This window comes from Lipotes vexillifer, unplaced genomic scaffold (assembly GCF_000442215.2).
Source record: "Lipotes vexillifer unplaced genomic scaffold, Lipotes_vexillifer_v1.1 scaffold113, whole genome shotgun sequence".
Classification (NCBI taxonomy): Eukaryota; Metazoa; Chordata; class Mammalia; order Artiodactyla; family Lipotidae; genus Lipotes; species Lipotes vexillifer.
This window is the reverse complement of record NW_006792514.1, coordinates 750,875-768,077: the sequence shown is the minus strand read 5'-3', so window position 1 is coordinate 768,077 and position 17,203 is coordinate 750,875. Positions and strand designations below refer to the sequence as shown.

Sequence of the window (17,203 nt, the reverse complement as noted above, 5' to 3'; positions counted from 1 at the left end):
CCCTCTTTCAGTGGTCACAGTCCTTTACCACTTGGTTGTCCAACACCTGAAAACATGTGCTTCAGATACCTTGGCGAGTTTTATAGTTGTTTACATATGGAAGTAGTCTACTCTAGTACCAGTTATTTAGCCAAAACTAGAAGCAGAAATCCATACTAATGGCTTTAGGAAATGCACTGCACTCCTAATTTATACATAAAGTAAAAAAAATTTTTTTTCCAAAATTCACAAGAAAGATTTCTTGTAAATTGGATTTGAACTTCAAAACCCACCACTGAGTTCAAAACGACAGAGTCCCACACAAAAAACCCTTTGTGCCACCTTTGCTTCAACTTCTATACAAACAAATAAATAATTTAAAATATGCTGAGTCCCTTTAACCAAAAAAAAAAAAAAAACCCAATAGGTTGATCACTATTGATTTGTATGATTATCTCGTACCTTATAGAGCTTGAGAATTGTTTTAATGCATTCATGCACAAACTTGGTCTGCTTCTGAAGACTTCCACCATATAGTGCCACCAGTTCTTCATTGAAATTCACACTAAAGAAGTCAAAGTGGTACTTGAAGTCAATGTCTTCAGCTTTTCTAAGTGCAATGGAGCCGACAGAACGAACTGCAGAGGAAAAAGGTGAAGTGCACATTAAACAAAAATTTTTAAAGTTTCATCTATTCTTGCTTCAAAGTCTCTTAACAAATAACTTTATCCCACGTTCTGAATACAACCTGTTTCAGGGTGACATCCTTAACAATAGCAATTTAGAAAAACAAACCAACTTACCAATTGTGGGTCTTGTCCTGTAAATTTTTTTAAGTTAAGTATAACGTGAATGGTTCATTCATTCTCTACCTGCTTCCCCTTCAGTAGGGGCAACAATAGCTAAAAGGGAAGGAAGGATTCCTTGAAGAATAAGAAATAAGAATTTTGTCACACTTCAGGATATTAAGATTGAGAAAATTCCTACAAGAAACGTCTGCTCATTACAGCTCATCACAGTGGTGTAAATACTCATGCATAATTTGTCTCTTTTTCTTACACACGACATCCAATCATTAGTAAATCTTGTCATGCTCTACCTTCTAAATATATCCCCAATCAAGGCTTCTCACCATTTCCACCACCGCCTTCCTAATCCAAGCACCATCATCTCTTGCCTGCACTACTCTAACAGTTTCCTAAATGGTCTCTCTGCTTCCACTGTTTTAGGTTTTGATAAAGTAGTCTACATATATATAAAACTTTTTTTTAAGTTGCTGGTCTCTTAATTTCAAATGCAATTCCCATTTCCTGCATTTGTACTCTCTAGGTTTTGGGTTTAGCAAACAAAATAGCTGTTTGGCACTCCTTTTTTTTTTTAACATATATAACTCATGTACGATACAACTCATTGTGTAAAGTGTACAATTCAATGATATTTTGTATAGTCAACCATTTCTGCAATCTAACTTTAGACATTTTTTTAATCACCCCAGAAAGAAAACCCTGTACTCATTAGCAGTTACTCCTCATTCCTCTTCTCCTAATTCCTAGAAAGCACTAATATACATATGCGTGCATATATATATACATATAGGACTGAATCACTTTGCTGTACAACTGAAACTAACACAACATTATAAATCAAATATACTTCAATTTAAAAAAAATCTAAGATGATAATAAAAACAGTAAAAGTTATTTTTACTAGATAAAAAAACAAAAACCCGATGTTAAGTGGAAGAAGCCAGACACAGAACAATGCATACTGAGTGATTATATTTATAGTGCGACGTTTAAAAATAGCTCCAAACAAGTAGACTATATTAGCGATGCATACTTACATGCTAAAACTATAAAGAAAGTCAAGAAAATGACTACCTTAAAGTTAGGAAGGGAGGGAGTTTTAATCAGGAAGGGGCACACAGGAGACTTCCAGGGTGCTGGCAACCTTCTACTTCTTGACTTGGGTTTTGGTTCCATAGGTACTCACTTTATAATCATTTTAAACCTAATAGCCATATTCTATGCATTTCTCGGTATATGTGTTATATTTCAAGCACAATGATTAAATTAAAAAATCAGAGTATATCATTTCCTACCCAAACCCTCCAACAGTTTCCCATCACACTTAGATCAAAATTCTAAGTCTCTTCCACAGCTTTTATGACATAGCCTGTGGCTACTTTTCCATCCTCATCTCTTTTCACTTTCTCTAGTCTCAGTGGCCTTGAACGCACCAAGCACGTTCCTGCCTCCGGGTCCTCCCCAAATAGTCACGTACCTCAGTCCCTTGCTACATCAAGCCTCCGCTCAAAATGCCATCTCCTCATACTGGCCTTCCCTGGCCACTTCATCTAAACTAGCCACGTCCTGACCCTGTTTATCCTTTATCCCTTACTCTGGTTTATTTTTCTTTCTTTTAATATTACTGGCATACTAATATCTAGAATACTGCCTGGATCATGGTAGGTACCCCATAAATATTTGCTAACTAAATAGATAAACATGTAAGCAATTATACTAAATATTGAAATAATTCTATTCTCATGATACAAAAGAATACACCATTTAATAACAACAAAAAAAGGGCAGGTTTTAGCTGAAATTACTTCTAGATTGCCTGACTGTTAGGCCAAAAATAACTGCTATATTTCAATTTGGAATCTGTACACATAACTTCCCTACCCCCACCTTTCTGTGTTTCCCTCAGTATTCTAGATCTAATTTAAATAGCTCCAAAACAAAGAAACCAGTCTCCTCTCTTGTTCAGCAACAACATAAACCACTGACTTACTTCTCTAATCGATGCTTTAGGTTCTGTTTTCTGTACCCTCCACTTCTAACATAAACCTCTTTCATCTGCTGATTCCTGAATCCCTATATCATCTATTTATCATTCCACCCCATCTTATCTTCTCCTACTTACTCTTTGCAAAGTGGCTTGCAGCTATTCTTTTTTGTGTTCTTCTCACATGTACTTCTCTCAGACAAAATGTCATATATTTGTGTCTCCCAGTATACCTAGCATAATACCTAACACAGAGTACATGTCTGATAAATTCTTCAATTGAATTTCACAGCTTTCAAGATTTACTTTTTTTTTTATTTGCGGTACGCAGGCCTCTCACTGTTGTGGCCTCTCCCGTTGCGGAGCACAGGCTCCGGACGCGCAGGCTCAGCGGCCATGGCTCACGGGCCTAGCCGCTCCGTGGCATGTGGGACCCTCCCGGACCGGGGCACGAACCCGCATCCCCCGCATCGGCAGGCGGACTCTCAACCACTGAGCCACCAGGGAAGCCCAAGATTTACTTTTGAGACTTACCTTGCTTATAACTTCCAGCATTACCAGGAAGAAAGAGAACAGGAATACCCGTTAAAGGGAGAACTTTGTGTTCTTCAGCATAGGATCCTTCTCCATAAAGATATAATTCATATGCAGGATAGCGTTTTGCCAGTTTCTTTGGAAGTTCTATTTTCTATAGAAAAAAAAAGCAACTTCACTTTAATCAGTTTTACTAATACAATTCAGTCTCACCGTACCCAATTCTGAATTTGAAATAGTACAATATAAAAATATTACTGATGATAAAACTACAGTTAATGCACAAGTTCTACTTTTAGTTTACGCATATGAAGACTCAGTCTTGAGTTATGTGAGCTTTAAACCATGTAGTCTTCAAGAAAGTATAAAATGGGACTACTTGAAATTCTAATAAATACAAATTACTCAGAATAGCTACTGGCAAGAGAAAAACACTGGTTTATGTCAGCAAGTTCCATGTTAACATAATTGAAAATGCATTTAATTTAGTATCAGTTATCAATTATACTTAGAAATGATAAAAGCTTTCCATTATCAAATGAATTCTTTTTTGCTATTTTAAACTGTTTTGTAATGTCTCTCTCCTTTCACTCAGGCCTAACTATATACTCCAAGCTGTTACATCATTCAAAGGAAAGTAAGTTTGTTTTATAATGCAGCTTTCTGACCTCTCAACTTAATATGCTTGACCTACAATGTGCTTAACAAATTAATCTGAACCTTACAGCCATGTCTTGGTTGAGACATGTACACTCTTCTCACCATGAACATTCCAGTGAATTAGCATCTGTTTCAGTTTTCATGGAGTTGGTGCATGGTTTATCAGCAAGCCTAAAACTACTCTGCAATTCATATTACTGTATACCGAATGAGCCAGTAATTCACATAACATTTCTTTCAGCAAAATGCAAATGAAGTCTTAATGTCATCCCCAAAATGTAGGCATCTATAAAAGTGGGAGTAAAGTATAAGCTCTTCTTCTCCTTTTTTCCCCCGAAGGGATGGAAACTGTTAAAAATGAAACCAGTTACACTGAACAGTAGATTTTATTTAAGTAGACATCAACAGATTTAATGATCTAGCAGTAATGTACACGTGCTTGGTAAAAATTTTAACTACTGAATGACTTTTGAAAATTGTAAATGGATAATGACTACTGAAAAAAATCACGGTTCTAGAAAGCATAATTCTGATCATTCATGCAAATTCCTGAATATTCCTTTCAGGATAGTACCATAAACAATCTGTGCCAATAACACCATGAAAACACCTTTAGAGATTGTGACCTTATTGTTTAAGATACTAGCTACTTTATCTCCTCAAATATTCAAAATACAGAGATACCAACCCCACTATTTGCTTTATATGTGTACATGGACTTCAACTCAAATTAGTCCCAATATTAATTATGCATAGTAAATAATCAAAAATAAAAATGATATAATATTTTTTCTTTAGGTACAAATTAAGCAAAAAAAAAATGAGAGAAAAAGGGAACAGTTATCTTAACTCCTCTCAATTTAGTACACCATTTGATATAGCAGTACATGCATATTAGATCACTATTCTTTTTAGGACAGTAACTAAAAAAGTTTTGAACTACTTGAAAATTAACTCAGAAGAACAGGAACTATCAAATATATAGAAAAAGAAATATTAAATTCTCTGGAGACAGAAAAAAAAGCAAAAGAATGTTACTTGATATATTTCATAATCTACTATTATAAAGGCAATTTCATAGTTGAGACAATGTACATTTAAAAATATGAAGGCATCAGACGGCGGGGAAGATGGCGGAAGAGTGAGACACGGAGATCACCTTCCTCCCCACAGATACATCAGAAATACATCTACACGTGGAACAACTCCTACAGAACACCTACTGAACGCTGGCAGGAGACCTCAGACCTCCCAAAAGGCAAGAAACTCCCCACGTACCTGGGTAGGGCAAAAGAAAAAAGAATAAACAGAGACAAAAGAATAAGGACAGGACCTGCACCAGTGGGAGGGAGCTGTGAAGGAGGAAAGGTTTCCACACACTAGGAAGGCCCTTCGCGGGTGGAGACGGCAGGTGGAAGAGAGGGGGAGCTTCGGAGCCACGGAGGAGAGCACAGCAACAGGAGTGCGGAGGGCAAAGCGGAGAGATCCCCGCACAGAGGATCGGTGCCGACCAGCACTCACCAGCCCGAGAGGCTTGTCTGCTCTGGCAGCTGAGGCTCGGGCATTGGTCTGAGCGCAGGGAGAGGACTGGCGGCGTGAACACGGCCTGAAGGGGTTAGCGCACCACGGCTAGCCGGGAGGGAGTCCGGGAAAAAGTCTTGACCTGCCAAAGAGGCAAGGGACTTTTTCTTCCCTCTGTTTCCTGGTGTGCGAGGAGAGGGGGTTGAGAGCGCTGCTTAAAGGAGCTCCAGAGATGGTCGCGAGCCGTGGCTAACAGCGCGGACCTCAGAGACGGGCATGAGACATTAAGGCTGCTGCTGCTGCCACCAAGAAGCCTGTGTGCGAGCACAGGTCCCTATCCACACCCCTCATCCGGGGAGCCTGTGCAGCCCGCCACTGCCAGGGTCCCGTGATCCAGGGACAACTTCCCCGGGAGAACACATGGCACACCTCAGGCTGTTGCAATGTCACGCCAGCCTCTGCTGCCGCAGGCTCGCCCTGCATCGTGCCCCTCCCTGCCCCCAGCCTGAGTGAGCTACAGCCCCCGAATCAGCGGCTCCTTTAACCTCGTCCTGTCTGAGCGAAGAACAGACGCCCTCCAGCGACCTGCACGCAGAGGCGGGGCCAAATCCAAAGCTGAGCCCCGGGAACTGTGCGAACAAAAAAGAGAAAGGGAAATCTCTCCCAGCAGCCTCAGGAGCAGCGGATTATATCTCCACAATCAACTTGATGTACCCTGCATCTGTGGAATGCCTGAATAGACAACGAATCATCCCAAATTGAGGTGGACTTTGAGAGCAAGATTTATTATTTTTTCCCCTTCCCTCTTTTTGTGAGTGTGTATGTGTATGCTTCTGTGTGAGATTCTGTCTGTATAGCTTTGCGTTCACCATTTGTCCTAGGGTTCTATCCATCCACTTTTTTCAGTTTTTTTTTTTACTTCTTAAAAAAATTTTTTTGTAAATAATTATTTTTTATTTTAATCACTTTATTTTATTTTATCTTACTGTATTTTATTTTATTTTATTTTATCTTCTTCCTTCCTTCCTCCCTTCCACCCTTTCTCTCTTTCTCTTTCTTTCTACTTTTTCTCCCTTTTATTCTGAGCCGTGTGGATGAAAGGCTACTGGTACTGCAGCCAGGAGTCAGTGCGGTGCCTCTGAGGTGGGAGAGCCAACTTCAGGGCACTGGTCCACAAGAGACCTCCCACCTCCACGTAATATCAAATGGCGAAAATCTCCAAGGGATGTCCATCTCAACACCAACACCCAGCTTCACTCAACGACCAGCAAGCTACAGTGCTGGACACCCTATGCCAAACAACTAGCAAGACAGGAACACAACCCCACCCATTAGCAAAGAGGCTGCCTAAAATCATACTAAGTCCACAGACACCCCAAAACACACCACCAGACGTGGACCTGCCCCCCAGAAAGACAAGATCCAGCCTCATCCACCAGAACACAGGCACTAGTCCCCTCCACCAGGAAGCCTACACAACCCACTGAACCAACTTAAGCTACTGGGGACAGACACAAAAAACAATGGGAACTATGAACCTGCAGCCTGCAAGAAGGAGACCCCAAACACAGTAAGATAAGCAAAATGAGAAGACAGGAAAACACACAGCAGATGAAGGAGCAAGATAAAAACCCATCAGACCTAACAAATGAAGAGGAAATAGGCAGTCTGCCTGAAAAAAAATTCAGAATAATGATAGTAAAGATGATCCAAATCTTGGAAGTAGAATAGAGAAAATGCAAGAAACATGTAACAAGGACCTAGAAGAACTAAAGATGAAACAAGCAACAATGAACAACACAATAAATGAAATGAAAAATACTCTATATGGGATCAATAGCAGAATAACTGAGGCAGAAGAACAGACAAGTGACCTGGAAGATAAAATAGTGGAAATAACTACTGCAGAGCAGAATAAAGAAGAAAGAATGAAAAGAACTGAGGACAGTCTCAGAGACCTCTGGGACAACATTAAATGCACCAACATTCGAATCATAGGGGTTTGAAAAGAAGAAGAGAAAAAGAAAGGGACTGAGAAAATATTTTAAGAGATTATAGTTGAAAACGTCCCTAATATGGGAAAGGAAATAGTTAATCAAGTCCAGGAAGCACAGAGAGTCCTGTACAGGGTAAATCCAAGGAGAAACACGCTAAGACACATATTAATCAAACAGTCAAAAATTAAATACAAAGAAAACATATTAAAAGCAGCAAGGGGAAAACAACAAATAACACACAAGGGAATCCCCATAAGGTTAACAGCTGATATTTCAGAAGAAACTGTGCAGGCCAGAAGGGACTGGCAGGACATATTTAAAGTGATGAAGGAGAAAAACCTACAACCAAGATTACTCTACCCAGCAAGGATCTCATTCAGACTTGATGGAGAAATTAAAACCTTTATAGACAAGCAAAAGCTGAGAGAGTTCAGCACCACCAAACTAGCTTTACAACAAATGCTAAAGGACCTTCTCTAGGCAAGAGAAGGAAAAGACCTACAATAACAAACGCAAAACAATTAAAAAAATGGGAATAGGAACATACATATCGATAATTACCTTAAATGTAAATGGATTAAATGCTCCCACCAAAAGACACAGACTGGCTGAATGGATACAAAAACAAGACCCATATATATGCTGTCTACAAGAGACCCACTTCAGACCTAGAGACACATACAGACTGAAAGTGAGGGGATGGAAAAAGATACTCCATGCAAATGGAAAACAAAAGAAAGCTGGAGTAGCAATTCTCATATCAGACAAAATAGACTTTAAAATAAAGACTATTAGAAAAGACAAAGAAGAACACTAAATAATGATCAAGGGATCGATCCAAGAAGAAGATATAACAATTGTAAATATTTATGCAACCAACATAGGAGTACCTCAATACATAAGGCAAATACTAACAGCCATAAAAGGGGAAATCGACAGTAACACATTCATAGTAGGGGACTTTAAAACCCCACTTTCACCAATGGACAGATCATCCAAAATGCAAATAAATAAAGAAACACAAGCTTTAATGATACATTAAACAAGATGGACTTAATTGGTATTTATAGGACATTCCATCCAAAAACAAAAGAATACACATTTTTCTCAAGTGCTCATGGAACATTCTCCAGAATAGATCATATCTTGGGTCACAAAGCAAGCCTTGGTAAATTTAAGAAAACTGAAATTGCTTCAAGTATCTTTTCTGACCACAATGCTATAAGACTAGGTATCAATTACAGGAAAAGATCTGTAAAAAATACAAACACATGGAGGCTAAACAATACACTACTTAATAATGAAGTGATCACTAAAGAAATCAAAGAGGAAATCAAAAAATACCTAGAAACAAATGGAGACACGACGACAACGACCCAAAACCTATGGGATGCAGCAAAAGCAGTTCTAAGAGGGAAGTTTATAGCAATACAAGCCCACCTTAAGAAGCAGGAAACATCTCGAATAAACAACCTAACCTTGCACCTCAAGCAATTAGAGAAAGAAGAACAAAAAAACCCCAGAGTTAGCAGAAGGAAAGAAATCATAAAGATCAGATCAGAAATAAATGAAAAAGAAATGAAAGAAACAATAGCAAAGATCAATAACACAAAAAGATGGTTCTTTGAGAAGATAAACAAAATTGATAAACCATTAGTCAGACTCATCAGGAAAAAAAGGGAGAAGACTCAAATCAATAGAATTAGAAATGAAAAAGGAACAGTAACAACGGACACTGCAGAAATACAAAAGATCATGAGGGATTACTACAAGCAACTCTATGCCAATAAAATGGACAACCTGGAAGAAATGGACAAATTCTTAGAAATGCACAACCTGCCAAGACTGAATCAGGAAGAAATAGAAAATATGAACAGACCAATCACAAGCACTGAAATTGAAACTGTGATTAAAAATCTTCCAACAAACAAAAGCCCAGGACCAGATGGCTTCACAGGCGAATCCTATCAAACATTTAGAGAAGAGCTAACACCTATCCTTCTCAAACTCTCCCAAAATACAGGAGAGGGAGGAACACTCCCAAACTCATTCTACGAGGCCACCGTCACCCTGATACCAAAACCAGACAAGGATGTCACAAAGAAAGAAAACTACAGGCCAATATCACTGATGAACATAGATGCAAAAATCCTCAACAAAATACTAGGAAACAGAATCCAACAGCACATTAAGAGGATCATACACAATGATCAGGTGGGGTTTATTCCAGGAATGCAAGGATTCTTCAATATATGCAAATCAATCAATGTGATACACCATATTAACTATCTAAAGGAGAAAAACCATATGGTCATCTCAAGAGATGCAGAGAAAGCTTTACAAAATTCACAACACCCATTTATGATAAAAACCCTGCAGAAAGTAGGTGTAGAGGGAACTTTCCTCAATATAATAAAGGCCGTATATGACAAGCCCACAGCCAACATCATCCTCAATGGCGAAAAACTGAAAGCATTTCCACTAAGGTCAGGAACAAGACAAGGTTGCCCACTCTCACCACTCTTATTCAACATAGTTTTGGAAGTTTTAGCCACAGCAATCAGAGAAGAAAAGGAAATAAAAGGAATCCAAATCGGAAAAGAAGAAGTAAAGCTGTCACTGTTTGCAGATGACATGATACTATACATAGAGAATCCTAAAGATGCTACCAGAAAACTACTAGAGCTAATCAATGAATTTGGTAAAGTAGCAGGATACAAAATTAATGCACAGAAATCTCTGGCATTCCTATATACTAATGATGAAAAATCTGAAAGTGAAATCAAGAAAACACTCCCATTTACCATTGCAACAAAAAGAATAAAATATCTAGGAATAAACCTACCTAAGGAGACAAAAGACCTGTATGCAGAAATTTATAAGACACTGATGAAAGAAATTAAAGATGATACAAATAGATGGAGAGATATACCATGTTCTTGGATTGGAAGAATTAACATTGTGAAAATGACTCTACTACCCAAAGCAATCTACAGATTCAATGCAATCCCTATGAAACTACCACTGGCATTTTTCACAGAACTAGAGCAAAAAATTTCACAGTTTGTAAGGAAACATAAAAGACTCCGAATAACCAAAGCAATCTTGAGAACGAAAAACGGAGCTGGAGGAATCAGGCTCCCTGACTTCGGACTATACTACAAAGCTACAGTAATTAAGACAGTATGGTACTGGCACAAAAACAGAAATATAGATCAATGGAACAGGATAGAAGGCCCAGAGATAAACCCACGCACATATGGTCACCTTATCTTTGATAAAGGAGGCACAAATGTACAGTGGAGAAAGAACAGCCTCTTCAACAAGTGGTGCTGGGAAAACTGGACAGGTACATGTAAAAGTATGAGATTAGAACACTCCCTAACACGATACACAAAAATAAGCTCAAAATGGATTAAAGACCTAAATGTAATGCCAGAAACTATCAAACTCTTGGAGGAAAACATAGGCAGAACACACTATGACATAAATCACAGCAATATCCTTTTTGACCCACTTCCTAGAGAAATGGAAATAAAAACAAAAATAAATAAATGGGACCTAATGAAACTTCAAAGCTTTTGCACAGCAAAGGAAACCATAAACAAGACCAAAAGACAACCCTCAGAATGGGAGAGAATATTTGCAAATGAAGCAACTGACAAAGGTTTAATCTCCAAAATTTACAAGCAGCTCATGCAGCTCAATAACAAAAAAACAAAACAACCCAATCCACAAATGGGCAGAAGGACTAAATAGACATTTCTCCAAAGAAGATATACAGATTGCCAACAAACACATGAAAGGATCTCAGCATCACTAATCATTAGAGAAATGCAAATCAAAACTACAATGAGGTATCATCTCACACCACTCACAATGGCCATCATCAAAACGTCTAGAAGCAGTAAATGCTGGAGAGAGTGTGGAGAAAGGGAACACTCTTGCACTGCTGGTGGGAATGTGAATTGGTACAGCCACTATGGAGAACAGTATGGAGGTTCCTTAAAAAACTACAAATAGAACTACCATATGACCCAGCAATCCCACTACTGGGCATATACCCTGAGAAAACCATAATTCAAAAAGAGTCATGTACCAAAATGTTCATTGCAGCTCTATTTACAATAGCCAGAAGATGCAAACAACCTAAGTGCCCATTGCAGCTCATGCAGCTCAATAACAAAAAAATAAACAACCCAATCCAAAAATGGGCAGAAGACCTAAATAGACATTTCTCCAAAGAAGATATACAGACTGCCAACAAACACATGAAAGAATGCTCAACATCATTAATCATTAGAGAAATGCAAATCAAAACTACAATGAGATATCATCTCACACCAGTCAGAATGGCCATCATCAAAAAATCTAGAAACAATAAATGCTGGAGAGGGTGTGGAGAAAAGGGAACACTCTTGCACTGCTGGTGGGAATGTGAATTGGTTCTATAATATAACTGATTCACTCTGTTATAAAGCAGAAACTAACACACCATTGTAAAGCAATTATACCCCAATAAAGATGTTAAAAAACAAAACAAAACAAAACAAAAACAAAAAGAGTCATGTACCAAAATGTTCATTGCAGCTCTATTTACAATAACCAGAAGATGCAGACAACCTAAGTGCCCATCGTCGGATGAATGGATAAAGAAGATGTGGCACATATATACAATGGAATATTACTCAGCCATAAAAAGAAACGAAATTGAGTTATTTGTAGTGAGGTGGATGGACCTAGAGTCTGTCATGCAGAGTGAAATAAGTCAGAAAGAGAAAGACCAATACCGTATGCTTACACATATATATGGAATCTAAGAAAAAAAAATGTCATGAAGAACGTGAAGCAGTAAGACAGGAATAAAGACACAGACCTACTAGAGAATGGACTTGAGGATACGGGGAGGGGGAAGGGTAAGCTGTGACAAAGTGAGAGAGTGGCATGGACATATATACACTTCCAAATAGATAGCTAGTGGGAAGCAGCGGCATAGCACAGGGAGATCAACTCGGTGCTTTGTGACCACCTAGAGGGTTGGGATAGGGAGGGTGGGAGGGAGGGAGACGCAAGAGGCAAGAGATATGGGGACATACGTATAACTGATTCACTTTGTTATAAAGCAGAAACTAACACACCATTGTAAAGCAATTATACTCCAATAAAGATGTAAAAAATAAAATAAAAATATGAAGGCATATAATGTGGAGTAGAAAAAAGTATAAAGGTGGAAAAAAGAGGTGGAATAAAAATAAAAATTAGGAATTGCAGGCAATGGCAAAGCTGCATTTCCAACAGAATTCAAGTTGGGAGTGAGTGGTAGGAAAAGACAGGAAGGGTATTGACTAGATTGAGGACAGAAAAGATGTAGGCATACAAAAAAGATAATGATGAAAGATACAGAAGAGGGTCAAAGGGTTTTAAAAAAACACATTTATAGTAACAGGACTCCAATATATTTTAAATTATTTTATATTTATTATTTTAAATGAGAACCCTCCCCCCCCAAAATTAAACAATCCATAGTCCATACTGCTGTCAAGAAACAACCTTGTTAAGACATACACCTTATGTGTTTCCTCACTGCATACACAGATGCTAAACACTTAAGAGAGAGGTCCTTTAAAACCTCACTCTAATTATTCTTACCTATTTCCTTATAATTTATACATGCCACATTTTAAATTTTTTAATATGTTCCAAAATTCAAGATTCAACAGAGTATATACTGAAAAGGCTCTCCTACCCGTAGTTCATTAGCCATCCAGTTCCTTACCCAGAAGGTAACCAATGTTAGCAATGTTTGTGCTTCCAGAAATCCCAATATTTTACATATATACAAATACAGGCAAATTTGTTTTAGGTTATTTCTCCTTTTTATATAAATGATAACATACTATAAATACTACTTATGGAATGTATCCTGGTATTCCCACCCTCACAAATGCTGTTCTTTATTCCTGCCATTTTCTTGTTTCTGCACCTTGTGAACTGTATACATACCCTCCACTGCCCAGTGCACAACCTCTTCTCGACAGCCTTTGACTACCCAAGACGAACACGGCTGCTCTCTTCTGTGAAGAGCCTCATACACACTCTCTTACAGTGAAATTATAACATTTAACACATTATATTTTACTTACCCATTTCACTCCTGTCTCCCCCATTATATTTTAAAAACATAAATTTAAAGGCACAAGGTGTGATTCATCTCTAATTCCCTCTCACCCATACCCAGGATCTAGAATATATCTACACAGAGAAGTCATTAAATAAATTTTATGCTAAATAAACATCACAGTTAATAACAAAATATATGAGTCATATTTCCCAATATCAACATTTCCTTTCAGAGGGCAATTGTCAGGTCACATATCTAAAGAGAGCCAAACAAACTGTTGCATGAAAAAACACAACACAGATGTTTTCTTATCGAATTCTACAATTTGCCTAAAACTGTTTGCTACCAAATACAAGCTCTGCCTTGCTGTCATTATAAGGCAAGAAGCTTTAAAGGATAGTGTGTATTTTGCCTGGTAGGTGTGTGAGATGGTCAATTAACTCTGAATAAGTGAATCTAGGAAAACTAAAGGTAGAGGATTAATAAAGATACTCAAACAATTTAAAATTCAAACAATTTTTTCAGAGTTTCAAATTCCTGTCCTACATTTCATTTTTAAAATGGAGAATAAAATTGAGCATGCTTTGGGCTTCCCTGGTGGCGTGGTGGTTGAGAGTCCGCCTGCCGATGCAGGGGACACGGGTTCGTGCCCCGGTCGGGGAGGATCCCACATGCCGCGGAGCGGCTGGCTCAGTGAGCCATGGCCGCTGAGCCTGCGCGTCCGGAGCCTGTGTTCCGCAACGGGAGAGGCCACAACAGTGCGAGGCCCACATACCGCAAAAAAAGAAAAAAAATTGAGCATGTTTCAACTAACCTTTCAAGTGCCTCCTAAATTCTGCTAAAGAATTTGCAAATGAGCAGTAAAAAAGAAGTAAAGCATCAAGAAAGAGTAGAAAACCCAACAACCAGGACATCCCATATGCTGAATATCAACCTGTGAACAATTAGAGCTTACTACAAAATATAATTAAAAGCAATATAAAAAATATGTTTAGAACACTTTTAACAAACCATTGGTTCTTAATTGGCTGACCCCAATTATCCAGAAAGCTCACATTATATTCAAAATGAATCATTTCTGTAGGCAGCTTTTAACTGTATTTGTAAAATAACTCAACCTAGTGTGCACAATAAAAAGACTAAGAGTCAAAGACAAATACTGTAGTGAATAAACACTTTTTACATCATAAAAATAAAAATTTACTGAAAATGTGTATCAAAAACTCCTGCCACTGTAATATTACTGTGCTAACATATTATTAACAGAAGTGTAAAACCTCAAAACAGCAAAAATAACTAAATAAGACTACTAACAACACCAAAAAAGCCAAATAGCTCTTTTGCATTAGCTACACTAATTTTCTGTGTCTTTCCAGTCAATTTTATGAGGCACGAAATGTATCTGTGAGGTCCATGTGCTTTGTTCCCAACACTAAGTGATTTCTACTACTGCAAAGATTAAAATAGTTTCAATAATTGTGGGTAATCCAAAAATAAATGGGAATTAGTACTGTATTGTTCCAAAATGATTTTATTTTAACCAAACTCTTCAATGCAGTACAAAACTAAAATGACCTACTTCAATCTACTGGGAGTTTCCTAATTATTAAACCATAGAAAAATGAAAGGAGATTATAAGGGCTCTATTTTCAGTTTTTTTAAAAATCTAAACTAAAAGCCCATATATTTAACTATATGTGGCCTCTGATAAACATAAACCAGCATATTCATTTAGAAATCAAGAGACAACTGTAACATGTTAAAATGTGCTCCTTCAATAGCATCTGATATCAAATGCTTCCACTTCCTTATAAGCACTGATGCAAAACCAAGGTAAAGATCTCAAAACAAATGAAATCTAAATTCGAATTTTGCCCATGGGAAAGGATGCTGTTCAGCAATTTAAACCTTAAGTAGTTTTCAGATCTACGTAACAGCAGGATAATCAAATAATATGCTCCTTCATAATGACCTGTACACGGAAACAATCAGGATCTGCAAACTTCACCTCAAAGAATAAATCTGCTATGGTTTTAAATGCATTGTATCAATATGTATTATGGTACACATACTTCTAAGGTAGGGAGTTATCATTACAATACATATTCCATAATTAGGAGATGCATTTATAAAGAAAAGAATCATTCGGAAGAAATTTCTTTGGACGGTTGTGCAATTTGTCACCATCTCTTTTTACAGCTGGTCATGAATGAAATTCTAGCGTCTACTATGCTGAACTGATAAAGCAACTGTGACTGAAAATATCCAAAATGGAACGAAAGAGGTGGGGGCGGAGAGAGGATGAGAAAGAAGGGCCGGGTCTCTCTTCAATTGCAAACACAGTTGAGAAAACAAAAATAACACCATGAAATAGATTTTGTATGCAACTGGTAAGGGGCGACACGCATCAACACAGGATGCATGCTACACGCACCGACCCGACCCACGACCTACAACACAAGAGGGCTCCGCAAAACCTTCACAGGAGAGAACAGCGCTAGTTCCCCATTTATTTACTCATCAGGTTAGCCTTTCAGACGTAAACCCCTTAAGTCTCTAAGGCAACCCTGGGAACTGTGTAGCCAGTACACGCTCTGCAGAAGCTCGGTTCCCTTCTAGAAAAGCGAGAGCTGACGCGCAAACACCTGGGCGGGAGGGGAAGAATTTCGGCGCGTGGGAAGCAAAGGAGTGCCCGGGGCACCAGTTAAGGCCGGGAGGCGGGGAGGATGGGGTCTGGCTTTGGGGAGAGGGACTGGAGCTGAGTCTCTGGTGATGAGGGGCGTTGGGCCCGGCCCTTCTGATGAGCCTGTGCTTGGGATTTGGGACCGCGAAGGAACAGGGGAGCAACCTCGAGGGGGGCGGGGAGCATGCTCGGGGAACCATCTATCAAACACCCCACCGTGAAGAGAGGACACAAAGGGCAGGAGAAAGGGGCCGCGGGGGGCTGCGGAGTTTTCCGGGGCGAAGCAAGCGGGGACAAGGTTGGGCTAAGGGGACAGGAGAGGCGCGGGGAGCCGACGCAGGGGAAACCCACGGAGGGCCAGGCTGGAGGGGCCCGAGCCTCGGAGCGCCCAGGGAAGGGAGGGCGAAACCTCACCTGATACTCCGGATACTCAAACATGTAGCTCATACTACACTTGTTTTCCTCAAAGCCGAAGAAGACGTCCCACAGCCCCAGGGTCGCCATGAAGACCATGAGGGCATAAAACGCCAGGTTCCAGAGATTGACGGAGTGGAGGAACATGGTGCCGCCGCCGCCGCCGCCGCCGCCGCGGGACCCCTAGCCCTGACTCAGGGAGCCGAAGAACGCCCGGCTGCCAGCCTGGGAGCTAAGCCCAAGCACCGCGCGCCTGCGTGGGCTCCCGGCCAGCCCGCGGGCCCGCCGCGCAGTGCGCCTGCGCGTAGCCTCTCTGCTCACCTCCCGCCTGCAGAGAGGTAGGCGGCGTTTGCTGTGGGAGCGCGAATGAGAGGGCCGAGAAGGGAGAAGCCGAAGTGGGCTGGGTTGGAGGGTGAGGGGAGAGGGGGGAAGGGCGCGAGGAAAAGGAAAAGGAGAAAGGGGAGGGAAGGGCAATGAGAGGCTGGCCGGAGGGAAAGAAGAAGT

At 39.6% G+C, this 17,203-nt stretch overlaps 1 protein-coding gene across 1 annotated transcript in view; it reads right to left on the bottom strand.

The window, feature by feature from the left end:
- PGAP1 (post-GPI attachment to proteins inositol deacylase 1) overlaps positions 1 to 16,978 on the bottom strand; it is a 73,474-nt gene extending 56,496 nt beyond the window's left edge. Inside the window, exons 1-3 of the mRNA XM_007465703.1 lie at positions 16,700 to 16,978; positions 3,304 to 3,457; positions 442 to 617 (exon numbers count right to left, since the gene is read on the bottom strand). Coding sequence (XP_007465765.1) covers positions 442 to 617; positions 3,304 to 3,457; positions 16,700 to 16,846 — 477 coding nt within the window. The 5' untranslated portion in view covers positions 16,847 to 16,978. The remainder of the gene's footprint in view (positions 1 to 441; positions 618 to 3,303; positions 3,458 to 16,699) is intronic.
- Between the last annotated feature and the right edge of the window lie 225 nt (positions 16,979 to 17,203).